Source organism: Paroedura picta, chromosome 11 (assembly GCF_049243985.1).
Source record: "Paroedura picta isolate Pp20150507F chromosome 11, Ppicta_v3.0, whole genome shotgun sequence".
Lineage (NCBI taxonomy): Eukaryota > Metazoa > Chordata > Lepidosauria > Squamata > Gekkonidae > Paroedura > Paroedura picta.
Window position 1 is genome coordinate 65,963,365 of NC_135379.1, and position 20,602 is coordinate 65,983,966.

Consider the following 20,602-nt stretch of genomic DNA (forward strand, 5'->3'; position numbering starts at 1 on the left):
GGGGGTCGAGACCGCCCCGTTGCTTGAAAACGCCATCTCTGGATCCGTCCCGATAAGCGCTCGGATGCGATGCCGACCCTGGAGTTCGGTGGGAAGCTCTTACGATGTCGGGAACCCGCTTGCTAACTGAAAAAACAGGGTGCCCCTTTGAAGAAAACGTCACGCCAGGCCTGGTGAACGATACAACAGGAACAAGCTTTATTTCAGCAACGTGGAGTCCGCTGGTATGGAGTAAGAGCTTCCACCGAACTCCAGGTGGAAGCTCCCTTTTATACAAAACCCACCTCCTTAGGCTGTATTGCCCCACCCAGTACTTGCGGAGGGAACATGCTGATACAATCATGACTCATGCACATATGCGAGGTTTTCCGGGGTTCCTGATGGCCCATTTTCCTGGAACAAAGGGCCATCTCCGGGCCCTTGTCAAAAGGTGGAGGGGGACATTGAGGTTCTTTAGCGGCCATTGCCACCTCAACGATCGGGTGGGGCGCCCAGCTGCCGGCTTGCCTATGATCACCATGCCCTACCTCCGTGATCGCGGGCGCCTCTGATGGCGGGGTTCGGTCCCGTTCCCAAGCCACCAAGGACCGAACCACGACACATAGCTCCACGGTGAGTGATCTTGTTAATCTCCCATGTGGGACTGCACAGAACCCACGAAGATGAAAACAGGGTTGCACTTACCTGTAACTGTTGTTCATCGAGTGCTGTTATGTGCAGTCACACAACCCTCCCTCCATCCCCACTGGGCCGCTACGTATTGATTGGAAATGGTTTCCAGCGGCAAGGGGTTAGGACTGAGGGAAGATTGCTAGCTCCTCCCACATCACGTGACTTTGGGCGGGAAAGTCAGCCTGTGAAGGGAGGGGCTAGCACTCCTGGGAGTGTTTTGAGCTTTAAGCTGGCTAGTTATTTCTCCGAAGCAGGCCTGCGATCTTCGCAGAACCCATGTGGGACTGCACAAAACACCACTCGATGAACAACAGTTACAGGTAAGTGCAACCCTGTTTTCTTGCTAGACTCATGGGCAAGCCTTTTGAACCGATGGCAACAGTGGATGTTTCCCTGGTTTCTTATAAGATTTTATTTCTGGTTGCAGTTACATCTGCACGTAGGGTTGGAGAGTTGTCGGCATGGTCCTGTGATCTTCCCTTCCTTCATTTTTCTCCCAATAAAGTTGTTTTGCGACCTTCCCTTTGTTTCTTACCTAAGGGAGCGTCTAAGTTTCATCTGGGCCAGTTCATAACGCTACCAGTTTTTTTCCAGAATCTGACTTCAGACACAAAGCATTGCACACATTAGGTGTTCAAAGAGTATTCTTATTTTATTTGGATAGGGTGTCCCCATTCCGACAAGATAGGAATCTATTTGTTTTAAAGGCTGTAATAAAAGGAAGAAGGCCTCTTCTCAGTCTCTCTCCCGTTGGCTAGTCTCTGCAATCAGGTAGGCATATAAAAATCTGGGATAGGTTGCCCCTTGCGGGTCACTGCACACTCCACCAGATCTGTAGCAGCTTCAACGGCCTTCTCAGCAGGGTTGTCATTAAGAGATATCTGCAGAGCAGCGACATGGTCCTCAGCATTGACGTTCATCAGTCAGTAATCAATGGATGTTCTGGATCACAAGGATGCTGCTGTGGGAAGAGCAGTTCTTCAGTTATTATTCAAGTAAGGTATACCCACACCCACCTCCAAGGTGCCTGATATTGCTAATCTCCCATGTGGGAATGCACAGAGAGCACGAAGATGAAAACAAGGTTGCACTTACCTGTAATTCTTGTTCATCAAGTGGTGTTCTGTGCATTCACACAACCCTCCCTCCGACCCCACTGTGGGCATACCGTATATCTTTACACATATCTGGCAGGAATTGAGGAAAACTGAGGGAGGAGTGCTGACCCGTCATACATCATGTGACTTTGGCCTGGAAAAATCTCAGACTGTCACAGGAGTGCGGGTCGGCACTCCTGGGAGTGTTTTTCTTTAGATAAACTCTCTAGTTCCTCTCCGTGGCAGGCCTGCGATTCCGCAGATACCCATGTGTGAAATAACAGAACACCACTCGATGAACAACAGTTACAAGTAAGTGCAACCCTGTTTTCCACTGAGAAACCATGTCAGGAATTTCTTTTGAATTAATTTCATCCCATTGGTTCTGGTCTGTCTGTCTGGGGCAAGAGAGAACAACTCTGCTCCATCCTCTATATGGCAGCCTTTTAAATATTTGGTTATCTAATTCCCTCTCAGTTGTCTACTTTCCAGGCTAAACAGACCAAGGTCCCCTAACGTTTCTTCATACATCTTGGTCTCCAAACTCCTCACCATCTTTGTTGCCCTCCTCTGGACACACTCCAGTTTGTCCACATCCCTCTTCAACTGGGGTGCCCAAAACTGAACATAGTACTCCAAGTGAGGCCAAACCAGAGCAGAATATAGTGGTACCAGCACCTCGCATGATCTGGACACGATACTCTGTTTGATACAGCCCAAAATCCCATTTGCGTTTTTAGCCACCAAGTTACACTGTTGACTCCTGTATAGTCTATTAAGACTCTTAGATCCTTTTAGTTGTTGAAGCCAAACTCCAAAATTGCTTACAGCATTATTCAGAAGGTTATTGATGTTACTCCTGTATGTTAACCTTTCTGTGAGAATGTTTTATCTTTGGTCTTTGACTACAAAGAAATTGAGAAGATTATTAACCAGGCTTTGCAAAGATACAGAATCCCACTCATAAGCACCTCTACACAGACCGTACATCTCAGAAAAAATGGAGTAGCCTTCATAATCAATAAAATAGTATGAAAAGCAGTCTTGGGATACAATCCCCAAAATGACAGAATGATCTCATTTTGAATCCAAGGCAAACCATTCAACATCACATTAATGCCCCAACCACTGCTGCTGTCTATGCCCCAACCACTGCTGCTGAATAGGATGTTGACCAGTTCTGTGAAGCCCTACAACACCTTCTAGAAGCAACGCCAAAAAATGATGTGCTTATCATCATGGGGGATTGGAATGCTTAAGTAGGAAGCCTAAAGATTACCAGGATAACAGGCAAGTTTGGAGTACAAGATTAAGCAGGGCACAGGCTGGTAGAATTTTGTCAAGAGAATACAATGGTCATAGCAAACACTCTTTTCCAACAACCCAAGAGACAACTCTACACATGGACAACACCAGACGTTCAACTTGCAGAAGTACAGGCAGGATTTCGAAGAGGCAGAGGAACTAGAGATCAAATTGCCAAGATATGCTGGATCCTGGAGAAAGCTAGGGAGTTCCAGAAAAACATCTACTTCTGCTTCATTTACTATGATAAAGCCTGTGATTGGGTGGAGCACAACAAATTGTGGCAAGTTCTTAAAGAGATGGGAATACCAGAGCATCTCTTGAGAAACCTATATGGAGGTCAAGAAGCAACAGTGAGAACCGGCATGGAATCACTGATTGGTTCAAAATTGAGAAAGGAGTTTGGCAATGCTATATACTGTCACCTTGCCTATATAACTTGTATGCGGAGCACATCATGAGAAAAGCGGGATTAGAGGAGTCTCAAATTGGGATCAAGATTGCAGGGAGAAATATCAACAACTTCAGATATGCAGATGATACCACTCTGATGGCAGAAAGCGAAGAGGAACTAAAGAGCCTTTTGATGCGGGTGAAGTCCAAAACTTGGCTTTAAACTCAACATCAAGAAAACTAAGATGGCATCCGGCCCTCTCAATTCCTGGCAAGTATGTGCCATAAAAGTGTGCCATATAGAGAATGGAGCAGAATTGTTCTCTCTTGCCCGAGAGGGACAGACCAGAACAAATGGGATGACATTAATTCAAAAGAAATTCCATCCCAACAACTAGAAGAAGTTCCTGAGAATTAAAGTGGTTTCTCAGTGTAACAGGTTTCCTCAGGATGTGGTAGGTTCTCCATCTTTGGACATTTTAAAACAGAGGCTAGATAGCCATCTTATGGGGAGGCTGATTCTGTGAAGGCAAAGGGGTGGCAGGAAAGCTATGGCCAATCTAGACAGCATCCTAAAAAGCAGAGACATCACCCTGCCAACTAAAGAGCATCTAGTCAAGGCTGTGGTCTTCCCAGTTTCAATGTATGGCTATGAAAGTTGGACCATAAGGAAGCCGGAGGATAATTCTGCACTCATTCAAAATTGCACAATGTTTGCAAATTCAAATCACTACTAATTTGCTGTTATGCACAACGTCATAGACAATCTGCCACACTCCTGAAACCGATCCACAAAAAGAGCTTCATTGTAGCGTTTTCAGGGAAATCCCAAAAAGTGGATTCACCCTCTGGAAAGCGCTACACTCTTGCAACCAATCTGCAACACTAGCGGGAAAGTTCTGTGCGTTACCATTGTTGAGGTTTTTGCAAAGTCCCTCCCCCTGGCTCTCTCCTCTGATCTTCCGGCGAAGTGATCACAATTTTTTTTTCTCGGAGCGAGCGGAGATCAACGCACCGGCTAGCCTTCATTTACCCAGTGAGGCTTCCCCGGCTGCAGTCCCTCTCCAGAGCTGTTTTAACTCACCAAGCACCAAGCACCACACAGCCCCGTTTGCTAGTTTATTTTCCCTTTATTTTTCCCTTTATTTTTGGCCGAGAATCGCGCCCGTGCGGGAGGGGGGGTTTCTCACTTGGGTGGAGTGTGGCGGCGATGAAACGGCAGCTCAAACACCGTCTGCTAGCTAGATTGGTCTCTCTGTTGCAACGAATCAACGCAGATTCGTTGCAACATGTTTATTTTTTTTAATCCTGCCTTAAAGGGAAAGGGGCTTTACGGGAGCATGATAACGGCCAGCCATTGGCTGCTCGTTTTATTGACAGCCAGGGGCGGGACAAAGCTCGGTAAATATCACTTCCTGGGTAGCGATTTTTCCCGAGACCGGAAACCTGTGAGAAACTATAAAAACGCAACTGGATTCCACTACAAAGGCAGGTATGCATCACAACGAATTCCACTATTTAAAATGGTGTTTTTTCGTTCCGCAACCAATTTGCTACATAGATCCTGGTGCGGAATGGCCCTGAGTGTCAAAGAATTGAGGCTTTTGAAGTCTGGTGCTAGAGAAGACTCTTGCGAGTCCCTTGGACTGCAAGGCGAACAAACCGGTCAGTCCTAGAGGAGATCAGCCCTGCCTGCTCCTTAGAAGGCCAGATCCTGATGATGAAACTGAAATACTTTGGCCACCTCATGAGAAGGAAGGACTCCATGGAGAAGAGCCTAATGCTGGGACCGATTGAGGGCAAAAGGGGACGACAGAGAATGAGGTGGCTGGATGGAGTCACTGAAGCTGTCGGTGCAAACTTAAATGGACTTCAAGCAATGGTAGAGGACAGGAAGGCTTGGAGGATCATTGTTCATGGGGTCACAGTGGGTTGGACACAACTTCTCACCTAACAACAACACACAGACCATAAAGAAGAATATGGAAGTCTTTATTGTTTGTCTTCTGTGGCTTTGCAGAAGTAAAGCATACTCAGGTATATTTTAAAGCACAAAATGAAAGATTTTTGATCTCAGACCACTTTTGAGGAAATTGGCACTTCCACCTTGCAGGAAGGTCCCATTTGTCTAGGTAAAGTGCCAAATAGTAGCATACTTGGCAGTCCACATACCTTTATACTATTGCTTTGAATACAGTGAAGCCCTAGAACTAACCCAAATCACCTTCTCTCAGTGTGCATGTGTTGCAACTACCTGCTCCTGTATGAGGGAGCTATACATACACAGTATTACTGAAAGGGATACAACTTGCCATAGCTGAACCCAAGCTATAATACTTCCCAAGAGCATTGCACTACCTCCCCCACCTCCATTTAAAGACATGCTTCCCATGAACACAAGACATAATTCTAGACAGATCGGTTTTAATGCTCTGTTAAAAAAGGCACGTGCGAGTTTGAGCACTATTAGTTTGGCATTGAGACTTCATGCACATTTTCAAAAACATTTAACATGATAGTGCTGAAATTTTATAGCTACAGTTATGGCTGTAATATGAATTTTAAAAAAAAGGTTATTAGGAAACATATTTTTGACCCGTCCTGATACAACATTTAAGAACGATAAATTAGCCTCCTTTTTAATGCTTGGTACATAATGAAATTGGCAAAATCAAGTCCATGTCCTTGAGACCATACTTGCAGTCATACAATGCTAAATATCATAGAAAGGTACTGTTCGTAGGACACTTGGATCCAGCCATCCTGATCAGTATCGTAGCGTCTGAAGACTTCTGTCCATTTCTGAAAACAAAAGACATTACTGCTTAGTTCTACCAGCTACACCTGAATCAGATCTTCAAATGGAATTCACGAGACTAGGGCTGGTGAGGTGTTACTATTCATAACCCACTTAGGCAGTTCTGAAACTTTTGCAGCTCCCAGAGCTCCCCCATCCCTTTTACTTGCAAGGTGCTTTTCTCCTATCACCTTCAGATCTTGCTGCATCTCTACATCCAAGCCCAGAAACTTGAAAAACAGCAACTCTTTGTCACTTTAACACTGTTGTGAAATGCAGCTGTCATACTTCAGAACACATACCTTTCAGAAGTGAGAATTGATACCACTCACGTGGCCCAGAAACCCTAATAGATCTACAGAAATGGAGTCAAATATTTTGTACAGTACTAAAAACAGAGGACTATTATGAGAATGGTTAAGGTGTTGGTAGTCAGTCTTGGACAGCTAAGGCTTCATAACATGCTGCTTTGGGCAAAAATGTTTTGCTTTTTCAAAATTTGTAAATATAGCATCACTGACTCATAAGATAAATTTATTTGATTTGGTGTAGTGAACTGGCTCCTCCTGAATTGATTTAATATCTTATTTACCTGCAGGACAACACAGCACTGAATAAAATCATCAAACGCCACTTGTCCTCTCCTTTGCCTGTCAAACTTCTGAATAAGGAGGTCATAGAATTGGTCAGACAATCGATAACCTTGAAAGAAAAATGGAATGATGAATCTACTTAGGTAACGCAGTTTAAGTTTGCGTGAGCCATGTATGCTAATATTAGTTTATTAGGAAATAAGACAGCCATACATATTAAATCACAATTAAGGAAATGATAAATTACATGTATCCTAATTGCTATGACTGCTTATGAATGTGCAGCCTTCTTAGTGTTCGGTGGGTTAATGCAAAGGAACCATTCTCTTCAAAACGTCAGTGCCCAGGCATCCTTGGCCCATGGAATGGGGCATAAGTGTTTATTGGGTAACGAGCTTAGCTGCAGGACTACTCTAGAATGCAAGAGTACAAGATCACTGACTTTCTTAGACTGTTGTCAGTCTGCACAGGAATGCAGTATTTTCCCCTCCAATCAGTAATGTCTAGCTGGTTCACATTTTGAGTTGAGAGAATGGACATTTTATACAGCCAGTTCTACACAAAAAAGTTACAACTGAACTTGAAATTAAACTGAGGGGAATGAGATAGAAACAGGATTTTAGTCTCATCCAATATTGGTAGCCTTTACCCTCCTGCATTGTTGCTGCTTTTGTAATTCTATTTTTTTGCACTTTTCTAATTTTGGAATCTTAGTCCTCATCCATTCCACCTGACTGCTTTGCCTTACATTGTAATCCACCTGAGTCTCAGCAAAAACACTAGGAAAAGAGCCTCTTGTGACGCAGAGTGGTAAGGCAGCAGACATGCTGTCTGAAAGCGCTGTCCATGAGATTGGGAGTTCGATCCCAGCAGCCGGCTCAAGGTTGACTTAGCCTTCCATCCTTCCAAGGTCGGTAAAATGAGTACCCAACTTGCTTGCTGGGGGGTAAACGGTCATGACTGGGGAAGGCACTGGCAAACCACCCCGTATTGAGTCTGCCAAGAAAACGCTAGAGGGCGTCACCCCAAGAGTCAGGCATGACCCGGTGCTTGCACAGGGGATACCTTTACCTTTAAACACTAGGAAGGAAGGAACATAGTAATAGTCTCAAGTTTGGGGCAGCGGAGAATGCTTTTCGAAAAATATGGCCCACCAGATAACATTCTGAGACTGTTACATACCACAAAAACAGACAACTGGACAATTTCCCATTTTTTACCACTGAATATTTCAGTGTGTGATATGGCACACCTCTATACAGGACTGCGATACACAGGCAACTATAATTGCAAATAAATTACCAAAACCTGTTAGTGCTTGCTTTAGTTCATGTTTGTCAATCATTCCAGAATTGTCTCTATCATACGTGCGAAATACATTCTGCCAGTCTGATATGTACTTCCAGACGCCAGTGAATTCGTTGAAGTTCACACCGCCTTTGTTTTCTCTGTCAAACATAGCTGAAACAAACAAAATCCAAGTATTAATGTGTACAGGTTTGTTTCCTTTGCCTTACAAATCTAAGAAAAGCAAGAAGGGTATCTACCAGTGGGTAAATAGTTCCAGAAGATCTGGTCTTGTACCCACAAATCTTGGTGATCCATGTTTTTGAGGAATCCAAAGCAGAATTTGGATACCTTGAAGTGCTCAACCCTCACACTTCAGGCCCTATCGGGCAAAATACACGCCATGCCGAGAGAGTGCTAACCTGAAGACTAGCTGGTGCAAAGGGGGCCAAAGCTCTGACCTTAAATATACAAAAATATTCTGTAGTATGAAACAAAAGTATAAATAGTCTGATTAACTACTTACATAAGATAGATCTGACTGTTGCTGGGTTAAATGGAGTCCAAGTTCCTTAGATAAGAAGGAAGCAAAGAAAATTTTTTGAACATTGCAGAAAATATTTTTTTAAACATTCACAATGGGATCCTTGACTGCCCTCAAGGCTGTAGCACAAGGCAGACTATGGCAAACCACCACGGACTGTCTCTGGCCTTGGAAATCCCATGAGAGGGCAGGAGAAGGCAGCTGTGACTTGAGGGCACCATACAAGAGAAGTCAAATCTCACTGTAAGAAACCTACTGTAAAAGCCGGGAGATTTTATTTTTCCTTCCAAATTGCAATATCCTATGTTGTGCACAGATATATTAAAGAGCTATAAGGAGAGGTAGCAGAGTTTTCTCTGAACAACTGAACACATTATTTCCTATTTTTAAATGGATTTTAAATCCATTATTCTGGATCAGAATTTTATCTGACTAATGCTACAGGAAATGCTATTAGTGAAATAAACTATGATAGAAGCACAGGAAACCAAAATGTTTTCCCTACAAACCTCTTCTGAGACGCACAACCACCCTTCCCACGTCAGGCACAAGAACTTCCTTATTCCAGAAAGAATTCCAAGAAGCTCTGGTGGCAGAATGTCTGAACCACTCCCTGTTTAGGGAAATAAGTCCAAAAGTCCTTCAAGCCCGGACTTGGCTAGCCAAGGTGAGCCTCACAGTCTCAGATCTCAGGCAGCAAGCAGGGTCGGACCTGGCTATTACTTGGATGGGAGGCCCTTGAGGGATGGCAGGGGGCGGCCTAATGGCAAACCACCACTGACAGTCTTGGAAAGCCCACGAGAGATCCCCATAAGAAAGCAGTGACTGGATGGCACCGTACAATTCTGAAAATTTCAAATACTGCATTCAAACCCTATTTCACTCAACCTTTCAATGAGGTAAATAACAGTGTGCAAAATAATAATTTTAAAATATAATACGTCATTTTAAAATATCAAGCAGTGCAAGAACACACAATTATTTTCATTTGGTTTATTGTATTGGTTGGGTGGCACTTGCAATCCTTTCAGATGAGGGAGAACAGGCTGGCTTCAGGCAGCTTTCCCCTTGCTGTCTTGCCCAAGACCTCTCCCTGCTACAGCCTGCAACCCACATAGCTTCTATTCACGAGGGTCACATGATGATCATCAGCATAGCCTTTTTGGGTTCTCAAAGAAGATGCCTCCTTCCTTTTTTACCAACAAAAGATCTGGCAGCATCCAGCCCAATGGCTTGATTTTAATGTAACCCCCATTCAGAAACGTGTATGAAGTTTACATGGGCTCTCTTATGTCTGCATTTGTGGGTTATAGCAGTCATCCAAAAATTGTGTTGCACAGTATCATTCTGCTGAGCTTCATACGATATAATGTAATTGTAGGCATCAGTATTTCTGCGGTGCTAACTAGATGTGCATATACCACTCCGCACAGCCTGGCCTATTTTGAATCAGAGTTGATCACAGTGGAAATAATCAGAAGACACCGAAGACTCACATGATGGGATCTGAAAGCATCATGCTCACTATATTAAGTAAACATAGGCTGAGTTAATTCATGCTTTATGTAATCAAAGTGTTGAAGAAATACCAAAATGCACTTTAAAAGCATGGCATAGCAACTTCTGTAAAACAAACAATTTCCCCCCTCAGCACAGATGCAGTTCTAGTTTTGTTAGCTAGGTGGCAAGCTTTTTAAGTCTTTACTCAATCAGCTCCCCCCCCAACAGAGATAGGAGATTTTCTTCTCCCCATGACTCTCATCACTCTGTCCTTTGCAGCCATCCATGGGGGGCCAGAGTGTAACTGCAGTAGCTCCCAAAGTTCCCCTTTAGTTCCCAAGTCTGGCTGCAGAGATAGAAACAGGCCTCGGGAGGCAGAGAGCAGTATCTGCGGAGGCAATCCCAACAGGCTTCTTTAATTCCCAAGGGTTTTAAAGGTGAAAACCATCCCCCATCTCAGCTATCCCAGGACAAGCAAAGATGACCCATAATGTTATGCAGGTCCTTGCTTTATTTTAAATTCCAGTCCAAACACGTAAGCTATTTTTGAGATGAAGGCCAGGTACAGAAAATCAGACGGTGAGCATCCTCCCATAAAAAGCGAACTTTACTATCTTAGTGAAACTCTCCTCTCCCAGAATACCACAGTCCACCAATGTTCAATTTGGCAGCATCAGTCTGGGTGGGTTCCATCAGAACAAGGCAGTCTTTGTGGGTAAATGGGGGGAATGAGCACAACTTTCCATGCAGGAGCTCCTCTTCGGAACAAGACTGTCCCAGTGCAAAGCCGAGGACTCAGTACAGAGGTCTGTTGTGCGCCTACTGCTCACAATGGCTTTTGGAAGCAAAGGTGGCGAAATACCTACCAAGTCAGCTGTCAACTGCTCATTCGGAGCCCAACCTCTTTGCTCCTGTTGTTTCTAACCAACCAGTAAAAAGGACTTTGTGTCTCTGTCATTAAAGCTGAAAACTTCACCAAATAACAACAGAAATATAACACTCATGAAAGAAATAAGAAATGCAAGGAAAACCTACATCAAGCAAAAATGACACCTTGAAAATGGGGGGGGGGGGAGACAAGCTGGCCACAGATGATAATGAAGTCTGAGATTTGGCTCTTCAGAACGCAACACTTTCTACTCACACCACACAGCTGTCAGCAGCATCTCCTAGGTAGTAAAGCCCACAAATTGGAAAACACTTGAACTGAGACTCAAAGTAGGGGTGATGTAATTACTCACATATGTGATTCTTGTAGTTCATATTCCGTTGCCAGCTAAAGTTAGCTGGTTTAACAGCTTTTCAAGGCCTCCTTCAGCTTCCCTTAACTATCTCCCATCAGTCCTCATGGCTCATCACTAGCAGCAGAACTTTGCACTATTACTAATTTCCCTCAACATACTTAGATGGGCTGTTGCAAGAAGTAAAAAATATTAATGCACCTCTGTCAGTCACACCACCATGCGTTAAGTGTCTCTTCCCCTGATAAATAATAACAGTAAATAACAGTAAAAATAAATATTAACTATGATTTGTTTCGCTACAGAGATTGATCAGGGTTTGGAGGGGTTCCTGTGGGGGGATGTTTTGAGAAGGGAGGCCAGCATCTCATTATGTTACTGCCTGGCCTGAACTATACTACAGTATTGTGGCAACACACCAAACATTTGTTGGTACAGCAAACAAGCATGTGGAGTCACGTTAACCACACTGGGCAATGACAGAGCTGGAAGTTAGATAGAACCAGGAAGCCTATTTATTTAGATGGTTTTACTGCTCTTCACAATTCAAAGTGAATCATCCCCCAGCATTACAAAACTGTTATTTCCTTGTGATGGGTTCAAAGGACTTTGGCTTCCCTTTTGACCCCTCATCCTAACTATAGATCAAGGCTCAGTATACCTTTACCGTAATCAGCTGAGCAAGGGTTTAAGGGTATGAATTTAGAGGAGTACTCTCTCTCTCATACCCAACTTGCAATAGCATTTGTGCAGGAATTATTTAAATAGCAAACACTTCTAAAATGCAGGGTCCATTTATCACAAAACCCCTATCCTGGAGTACCTGCTTGCTTCAACAACTAAACCCCCAGGGAAGCTCATCCCACACCTGTAAGTCTTCCAAAACCTAGGGGGTACAGCCCTTGGCTCATTCCTCTTTCTTGTGCCTGCAGCCATGCTAGGCACAGTTGTGTGTACAGATACAAGGGTGTCATTTTCGTATTGTGGGTGATGGTAACTAACTAGAGTGACCGGATGTGCCCTATCCTTTGAAGAAGAGTTGCTTCTTATATGCCGCTTTTCTCTACCCGAAGGAGGCTCAAAGCGGCTTACAGTCGCCTTCCCTTTCCTCTTCCCACAACAGACCCCTGTGAGGGAGGGGAGGCTGAGAGAGCCCTGAGATTACTGAAGAAGAAGAGTTGGTTCTTAGATGCCACTTTTCTCTACCCGAAGGAGGCTCAAAGCGGCTTACAGTCGCCTTCCCTTTCCTCTCCCCACAACAGACACCCTGTGAGGTGGGTGAGGCTGAGAGAGCCCTGAGATTATAGAATCATAGAGTTAGAAAGGGCCACACAGGCCATCTAGTCCAACCCCCTGCTCAACGCAGGATCAGCCCAGAGCATCCTAAAGCAGTGGTCCCCAACCTTTCTGAGGTTGGGGACCGGCAGGGCATCGGGGCGCGGCCCGCGCATCGGCCGCACCCGCGGCCCACGCCCACATGGGCGCGGCCGGTCCTGATTCCCTCTCCCCGCCCTCCCGCAGTAAGAAGCTTCCCGGGCCGCAAGCTTGGGGCCTGGGAAGTTTTTTACTGCGGGGAGAGGTAGCCGCGGCCCGACGCCATGGCCTTCGCGGCCCGGCACCGGGCTGCAGCCCGCAGGTTGGGGACCACTGTCCTAAAGCATCCAAGAAAAGTGTGTATCCAACATTTGTTTGAAGACTGCAAGTGAAGGGGAGCTCACCACCTCCTTAGGCAACCTATTCCAGTGCTGAACTACTCAGACTATGAATTTTTTTCCTGATATCTAGCCTATATAGTTGTACTTGTAGTTTAAACCCATTACTACATGTCCTTTCCTCTGCAGCCAACGGGAACAGCATCCTGCCCTCCTCCAAGTGACAACCTTTCAAATACTTAAAGAGGGCTATCATGTACCCTCTCAACCTCCTTTTCTCCAGGCTGAACATTCCCAAGTCCCTCAACCTATCTTCATAGGGCTTGGTCCCTTGGCCCCAGATCATCTTCGTCGCTCTCCTCTGTACCCTTTCAATTTTATCTACATCCTTCTTGAAGTGAGGCCTCCAGAACTGCACACAGTACTCCAGGTGTGGTCTGACCAGTGCCTCCAGTCTGATGAAACATCATTGACAACAACTCTTTGAGTGCGGTTCTCTAACCAATTCCCTATCCACCTGATTATCTGAAAATCCAGATTGCAGTCCTTCAATTTATCCATCCGAACATCATGGGGAACCTAATCATATTACTAAAGAAGAAGAAGAGTTGGTTCTTATATGCTACTTTTCTCTACCCGAAGGAGGCTCAAAGCAGCTCCCAATCGCCTCCCCTTCCCTCTCCCCACAACAGACACCCTGTGGGGTGGGTGGGGCTGAGAGAGCCCTGAGATTACTGAAGAAGAAGAAGAAGAGTTGGTTCTTATATGCCGCTTTTCTCTAACCAAAGGAGGCTCAAAGCAGCTCCCAATCGCCTTCCCTTCCCTTTCCCCACAACAGACACCCTGTGGGGAGGGTGAGGCTGAGAGAGCCCTGAGATTACTGAAGAAGGAGAGTTGGTTCTTATATGCCGCTTTTCCCTACCCGAAGGAATCTCAAAGCAGCTTACAGTCACCTTCCCTTTCCTCTCCCCACAACAGACACCCTGTGGGGTGGGTGAGGCTGAGAGAGCCCTGATATCACTACTTGGTCAGAACAGTTTTATCAGTGCCGTGAGGATCCCAAGGTCTCCCAGCTGGCTGCATGTGGGGGAGTGCAGAATCAAACCCGGCTCGCCAGATCAGAAATCCGCACTCCTCACCACCACACCAAAATCCAAATTTCCCCTTATGTATGGGGGGGGGGGATGGGAGAAGTGGGATGCTCCCACCTAGCAGCAGCCATGGGGGCAACGTAGACGTAGACCGGGGGGGGGGTTGGGGGGGCTTCCGATGCTGCCCCTCCCTGCTCACCGTTGGAGAGGGCCTGCTGGAGTTCGGCGTCCGAGATGACTCCGCTGCGGTCCTTGTCCACCCTGGGGGGGGGGGAGAGAGAGAGACCCGTTGCTATGGGGACGGCCCGCGCGCCCCCCCCCCCGGGCCCCTGCCGCCCGCCTGCCTCGCCTCACCTTTGGAAGACCCCCCACAAGTAGCTGGGGTCCGGCATCCCCATCGCTGCCATGGCCGCCCGAGTCCCCGTCAGCGGCGCCGAGCCCAGGCGGGAAGGCAGGAAGGCCGCGACGCAGCCTGCCGGGACGTCACGACGCCGAGCGCGTGACTCGGCCCTGATTGGGCGCCGCCTCGCACGGGGGCCGGGGAACGCCAGAGGCCCCGCCCACTAGCCCGGAGGTCGCGGCTCCGTCGGCTTCCGCGCGGGTCACGTGGTCCAGGCCTCGGCCCCGAGGGAGCCCGAAAGCGCAGCCGCCCCGCCCCCTTCGCTCAGCTGAGCCAAGCAGCGGTTCAACCGCCTCGCGCCCTCCAGGCCGTTGGGATCCGGGCGTCTTCAGGGGGAGCGCCAGGCGAAGTCTGCGCCGCCGCCGCCGCTGCTGCTGCTCTTAAATTGCGCGACAAAGAGCATCCCCCCACCCCCCAAAAAAAAATCTAAATGAATTCTGGAAGGAGTCCATGTTCTGGAAACACTTTTTAAATTAGGCTTTCTATATTTGATAATGTTTAAGTTTTTTCTACCCAAATAGAAAAAAACATGATTTGTTCGGCTTGGACAATTAGAAATCGGATTAAGCAGTCGCATCTTCATTCTGGTGCTGTTTTAATGGCCACATAAAGGTGCAAGAATCCAGAGGCACCTTAGAGATTAACTCAAAGGGATGCCGGCCTCCTTGGGGAACCCTTGGAATCACAGCCCATCTCCAGACTACAGAGCTGAGCTCCCCTGCCGGAAAAGGATTGCCCTGAGGCCCCTGTCCTCCCTGGGCCCCACCCCCAATTACCCTGGTGTTTCCCACCTGAATCTGGTAACCCTATTGGTGACGTTTCGGGCAAGGGATGGGCTACTGCGAATCACGGCTCACTTCGGTTTTTATAGAGCAAAGTTTGAGTCCAGGGGCATCTTGGAGACCTGCAAAGTCAGTTCTGGTGCATGTACCTTTCTTCAGATACGCAACAGCTGATACCCAGATGTAAGCTTTGTGTGTCTTATAGGTGGCACTAGCCTAAAACTTCATTCTGTGGCCTCAGACCAAGATAGCTACCCACCTGATTCTGTTTTAATGTCTGGAATTGGAGGTTGCTATAGGCAGCCCTCATGAAAGGTGAAATGTCTGTCATTTGTCAAGAGAAGAGGGTTTGGGAGATTTTTAATGTTTGTTCCTTAGGGCAGGGGTAGTCAAACCTGTGGTCCTCCAGATGTCTGTGGACTACAATTCCCAAGAGCAAATGCTGGCAGGGGCTCCTGGGAATTGTAGTCCACGGACATCTGGAGGACCACAGGTTGACTACCCCTGCCTTAGGGTACCCTGTCATAACCCAATTCCAGCCATGGATCCTTGGGCTTCAGCCTCCATCTTCTTCAGCCATATATTTCATTCGTAATGCATTAGGATCTGCTTCTCTTTGGAGCAATATTGGTGAGATGCATCCCCTCCCTCCTTTCCTGGCACACATCTCAAGGCCCAGCATCAGTGCCACCACTTATTTATTTGGCAATCTCTTGTGCACATTTCTTCTTAGAATTAAGAGAGAACTGGAGAGGGGATAACCCCCAAACCAGGGATGTAGCCTTTAAATTGTCAAGCTGATTTCCGCCCCTCCCCCCAGTTTATTCACCTAGTAGGAAATTCATCCATGCTGACTACATAAATATTTCCAAATTAAAATTTCTAAACCACAGTCATGATCATCTAGTTACATACACTAAATTCAAGATAAATAATTATGAGAAAGTCTATTGCTGATGGTGAAAATGTTCATTAATCCTAGGTGCCCTTACAAACCAGTCTGGCCTTCAGAATATTTCTTATTCTTCAAATGGCCAACACGGCTATCCCTGAACCTCGCAACAATTGCTATGTTTAGACGGGGGGGGGGGGGGAAGCAAACACACAGGCGAGTAAGAAGCACTTGTGTTCTAAGTGCATGGCTGAATTAGGCTACAAATGACTGGCAGAAACAAACTCCACCTCCAAAATGGTATTACATTAAAACCCATTGCAATTATTTAAGAAGCTTTGGCACTGTTAGTGTTGGAACGGTAATTTCTTTAAAAATTGGCACGTAGTTTGGATTCTGCTGACTTGGGCCTTTGTCCAGAGTTTCAATGATGGTCTGCTTCATCTCTCTGCTGGCGTCTCCTCTCATGGTCAGCAAAGCTGCAATATGGTCATCCCTGCCAAGCAAAGAGATATAGTGTTGCAACCAGACTGGTTCGTGGAATGAAACCAAACAATTGGTAGTTTGCGACTGAGATAGTTGCCTCTCTTCTGTAGGTTGTTGTCCCCCCCCCCCATAACACTCAACATGTCAGTACTTAAAAGTCTGCAGTCTTCAGCACACTGCAAAACTGGGCTTCTGAGCTCTTCTGCACTACTATTTTGCTTTGAGAACCCTGCCCACTAACAACCAGCTAAGATACTGCTGTACAGTATAACCATCAAATTGACCTGCAGTTACTCTGAGTCAGCTGAACACATCAAGTTCTTTTAGTCTCCATCTCTATGCTGTTTCCACAGTTCTGAATTCAGATACATTCATACCTCCAGACAGCTGCCTGACCTACATGCAGCACCATCAGCTTCTTTTCACCTGTTCCCATCACATGCAACACCTTCTGTCATCTCTCCCCAAGGGGTGGAGATATAATTTTTAAATATTAGAGGTATATCTTTCTGGAACGTCTGTGGAACCCCATCCATTTTCAAAGCAATTGGGTGAGATGGGAAAGGAAATTATATTATTTTAATAATGGAGACAGGAATGGGTTCCAGCCATACCCATATAAATCATTTATTCCCCTCCCCAATAAGTCCTTTTTCTTTTTGGTAAATCTGTATACGTTTCCATAATTGGGGTGCTAGAAGACCGTCAAAATCCTCTGCAAGAGATGAGGGGAGAGAAATGGGGTTCATAGGATCCAGCCATCATATTTGCTTTCTGAAAGCCATCTTTTATTTGCTCTATTTTTATATTATTCATCGAATTTATATGCTAACCCTATACCTGGCTGAAAGAATATTTTTTATATTTTTTCAGCTCGAATCAGGCGAACGCATGTCCCTATCTGTGATCCATTGATGGGGATTTCCTCAGTTGCTCCAAGGCAGCTTTCAGGCACCTTTACAAGTAGAGAAGCACTGGTGCAAAATAGGTTCTGTCCCAAAACATTTCTTCAAGCAGTCACCAAAAGCCCCTCCCACCAAATGATTATTTCTGGCAAATTTCCCCAAAGGAAACAAAGACACGTAGTCCTATCCCAAAGCAATGCATTTTGGGAAATCCTGTTCCAAGGACCAATCAAACAACAGCACTATCGAATATGTAGTAGTGACATAAAACAGCACATCAAGATAGTCTTATGAAAACTGTCAGAACAAAATCCTTTTACCTCATATCTGGGTGTCTGCTAACTAAAGTTGAGACCTCTAAGTAAAGAAGTGAAGGATCAGTCAACTTGAAGACCTCTGCGATGCCTTTGATCACACTACAAAGTTCTTCTGTGTCCTCCCCAGAGCCCTATTATTTAAACATTATGAAGTTATCATCCTTTTAGTTATCATCTAATGGCAACATTATATTTAATACTAGCTTCAAAGCCCATTCCTAAGAACGGGCCTTGAAAGAGCCCCCTCCCCTGGCCAGGCAGCTTAAGGTAGCTTTGGGATGCAGCTCGCAGCCAGATCAAGTGGGGCGGGTGGGGGCTGGGCAGCTCGTTAGCAGGGCTGGAACAGAGCTCCTTAGCAGGCAGTCAGCAAGCCGGGAGGCCCTTGTGAGCAGGCCCAGCCTAGCAGGCCAAGAGGCTCTCGTTAGCAAGCCCTCCACCATGACCCTTTGCCCAGGGCCTCTCTCCTTACCTGCTGCTGGCTCCAGGCACTGAGGTGTCTGAGAGCAAAGAGGCTAGAGTCTAGGGATGGAGGGCGGGAGCTGCAGGGGCAGGGCCAATCAGGGCAAAGCTGGCTATACCCTGATTGGCCCTATTCTAACTTGGACAGCCAGACACATCCCACCCCCTAGGCTGTTTCATAAATATACAGAGGAACAACAATGGATAATGATATGCAAGTGATCGCAAAAATTCTTGTTAAAAATGCATGGTCAGCTGTAAAGCCTAGAGAAAAGCGCAAGATGGCCGAAGTCCCTCATTTCAGTAGCTACATTGAACTCTGTGCTGGATTACAACCACAGCGTTTGATCGGCTTTTGTCAAAACCATTCCAGGTTCCTTTAGCAATCCTGTGCAAATAGACGTAGTGTGGGATTAACCAATTTATGACAAAATGTCTAATAACATTTGGACTATCAATAGTTCTTAGTTTTTAATAGTGAGGACTGACTTGAGAGACTCCTTGTGGGGAAAAATACTTTATAATCTGAATGTCTAATTACTGATTTCTTCCTACTAGCTCCAATTGCTTCTGAATTCCTGGAGGCAGATCAACAGATACCAGCAAACAATCCCAGATACCAGGTTTTTGCAAGATTCTGCAGCATCCATGGCTGTATTTTTTTTACAAGAGAAAGTATATATTTCAGAGCACCCGTGAGTAGTCTGGTCCTTAAAATGTCAATTATACTGTGCCAGCAATGATTTATACTGATTACTGTGTGCAGTTCTGGAGGCCTCACTTCAAGAAGGACGTAGATAAAATTGAAAGGGTACAGAGGAGAGCGACGAAGATGATCTGGGGCCAAGGGACCAAGCCCTATGAAGATAGGTTGAGGGACTTGGGAATGTTCAGCCTGGAGAAAAGGAGGTTGAGAGGGGACATGATAGCCCTTTTTAAGTATTTGAAAGGTTGTCACTTGGAGGAGGGCAAGATGCTGTTTCCATTGGCTGCAGAGGAAAGGATGCGCAGTAATGGGTTTAAACCAGCGGTTCCCAACCTTCTTGTGGTCAAGGACTGCCTCTGCGGGTAGGGGAGAGCTGGCGGTCCGGGTGCCGCGCACGCGCGGCAGCTGCGCGTAAACGCGAGGCTCGTTTTCGCCACCAGGTGGCGCTAACGCACATGCGCAGAGTTGCCACGCATGTGCATTTTTGCCAGCAGGGAGCAAAAACGCCCATGTGCGGCAGCTCCGTGCGTGCGCTTTTGCGTCCCTGGCGTGCCGGCTGCTGCGCCTGCCTCTTCCCCCCCTCGCAGCGAGCAGCTAGACAGGCCGTGAGCTGCGAGGGGGGAGGCAGGCGCAGCCACTGGCGGCCCAGTATGGCCACAGACCAGGGGTTGAGGACCCCCAGTTTAAACTTCAAGTACAACGATATAGGCTAGATATCAGGGAAAAAAATTCACAGTCAGAGTAGTTCAGCAGTGGAATAGGCTGCCTAAGGGGGTGGTGAGCTCCCCCTCACTGGCAGTCTTCAAGCAAAGGTTGGATACACACTTTTCTTGGATGCTTTAGGATGCTCAGGGCTGATCCTGCGTTGAGCAGAGGGTTGGACTAGATGGCCTGTATGGCCCCTTCCAACTCTATGATTCTATACCAGTGCTGATAGCTTCTTTTAACTCTAGCGCAGATAACTGTTTTAATTATATTTTTAACTTCATATCAATTTTATCATGCCATTGTGTTATTAATTGTGAATTGACTGTGATGCACTGCCCCAAGATGGCAAGTCTGAGAGGGGCGGTATATAAATCAAATTATCAATGTATTTATTTATAAATAAATAAATTACAATTGAAATTACTTCTACTGTGGCCTCTGTTTTGGCATTTCTGTTTTCTAATACTTACGGCAGCCAGCTTCTTAAAAAGAAATCTGAATTGTTCTGCTTCTTTGTTCATTCTGTCTGCACCTTCCCGTCTTTCTTCTCCGTTCTTGAAAGTTATTCGCTTGGACATAATAGCCTTGATATACTCCACCACAACCCTACGGTGGCACTCAATGGTCATTTTCTGATAAGAAGAAAAGTTCAGATTATCCTGTGAATTGTAATCCTGTGTTAGAATCCCAGTTAACCAGCATGCCTGTCTCCAAGGGTAGAACAGGAGAATGAGATAAGCGGCTTTGTGTCCTCATTGGGGGAGCAAAGGTAAAG

General features: G+C 46.1%; 2 protein-coding genes across 3 annotated transcripts in view; both read right to left on the reverse strand.

Annotated features, from left to right (window-relative positions):
• Positions 1-5,443: 5,443 nt before the first annotated feature.
• Positions 5,444-14,727, reverse strand: PDCD6 (programmed cell death 6). Of its 2 annotated transcripts, none has more exons than XM_077304642.1 (6): positions 14,527-14,727; positions 14,372-14,433; positions 8,671-8,715; positions 8,160-8,318; positions 6,857-6,966; positions 5,444-6,269 (listed from the first exon to the last, which is right to left on the reverse strand). In XM_077304642.1, the coding sequence occupies exons 1-6, from the start codon at positions 14,577-14,579 to the stop codon at positions 6,171-6,173; spliced, it is 528 nt and encodes a 175-aa protein (XP_077160757.1). In that variant the 5' UTR covers positions 14,580-14,727; the 3' UTR covers positions 5,444-6,170. The 2 variants fall into 2 exon arrangements, with proteins under 2 accessions (XP_077160757.1, XP_077160756.1); XM_077304641.1 differs by having other exon boundaries at positions 8,166-8,318; positions 14,527-14,694.
• A 1,308-nt stretch (positions 14,728-16,035) lies between these two features.
• The window catches only part of EXOC3 (exocyst complex component 3), a 33,853-nt gene continuing 29,286 nt past the window's right edge, over positions 16,036-20,602 (reverse strand). The window contains exons 11-13 of the mRNA XM_077304627.1: positions 20,298-20,459; positions 17,958-18,085; positions 16,036-16,742 (exon numbers count right to left, since the gene is read on the reverse strand). Of these exons, the coding sequence (XP_077160742.1) occupies positions 16,571-16,742; positions 17,958-18,085; positions 20,298-20,459 (462 nt within the window). The 3' untranslated portion in view covers positions 16,036-16,570. The remainder of the gene's footprint in view (positions 16,743-17,957; positions 18,086-20,297; positions 20,460-20,602) is intronic.

Bases quoted from the DNA above. Each gene is read 5' to 3' on its own strand.
- PDCD6 (XM_077304642.1), bottom strand. From the start codon at position 14,579: ATGGCAGCGATGGGGATGCCGGACCCCAGCTACTTGTGGGGGGTCTTC. The intron at 8,319-8,670 runs GTAAGTAGTTAA...TGTTTGTTTCAG, and splicing joins AACAGTCAGATCTATCTTAT to CTATGTTTGACAGAGAAAAC. The intron at 6,967-8,159 runs GTAATTTATTTG...TTTTCTTTCAAG, and splicing joins GCAAGCACTAACAGGTTTTG to GTTATCGATTGTCTGACCAA.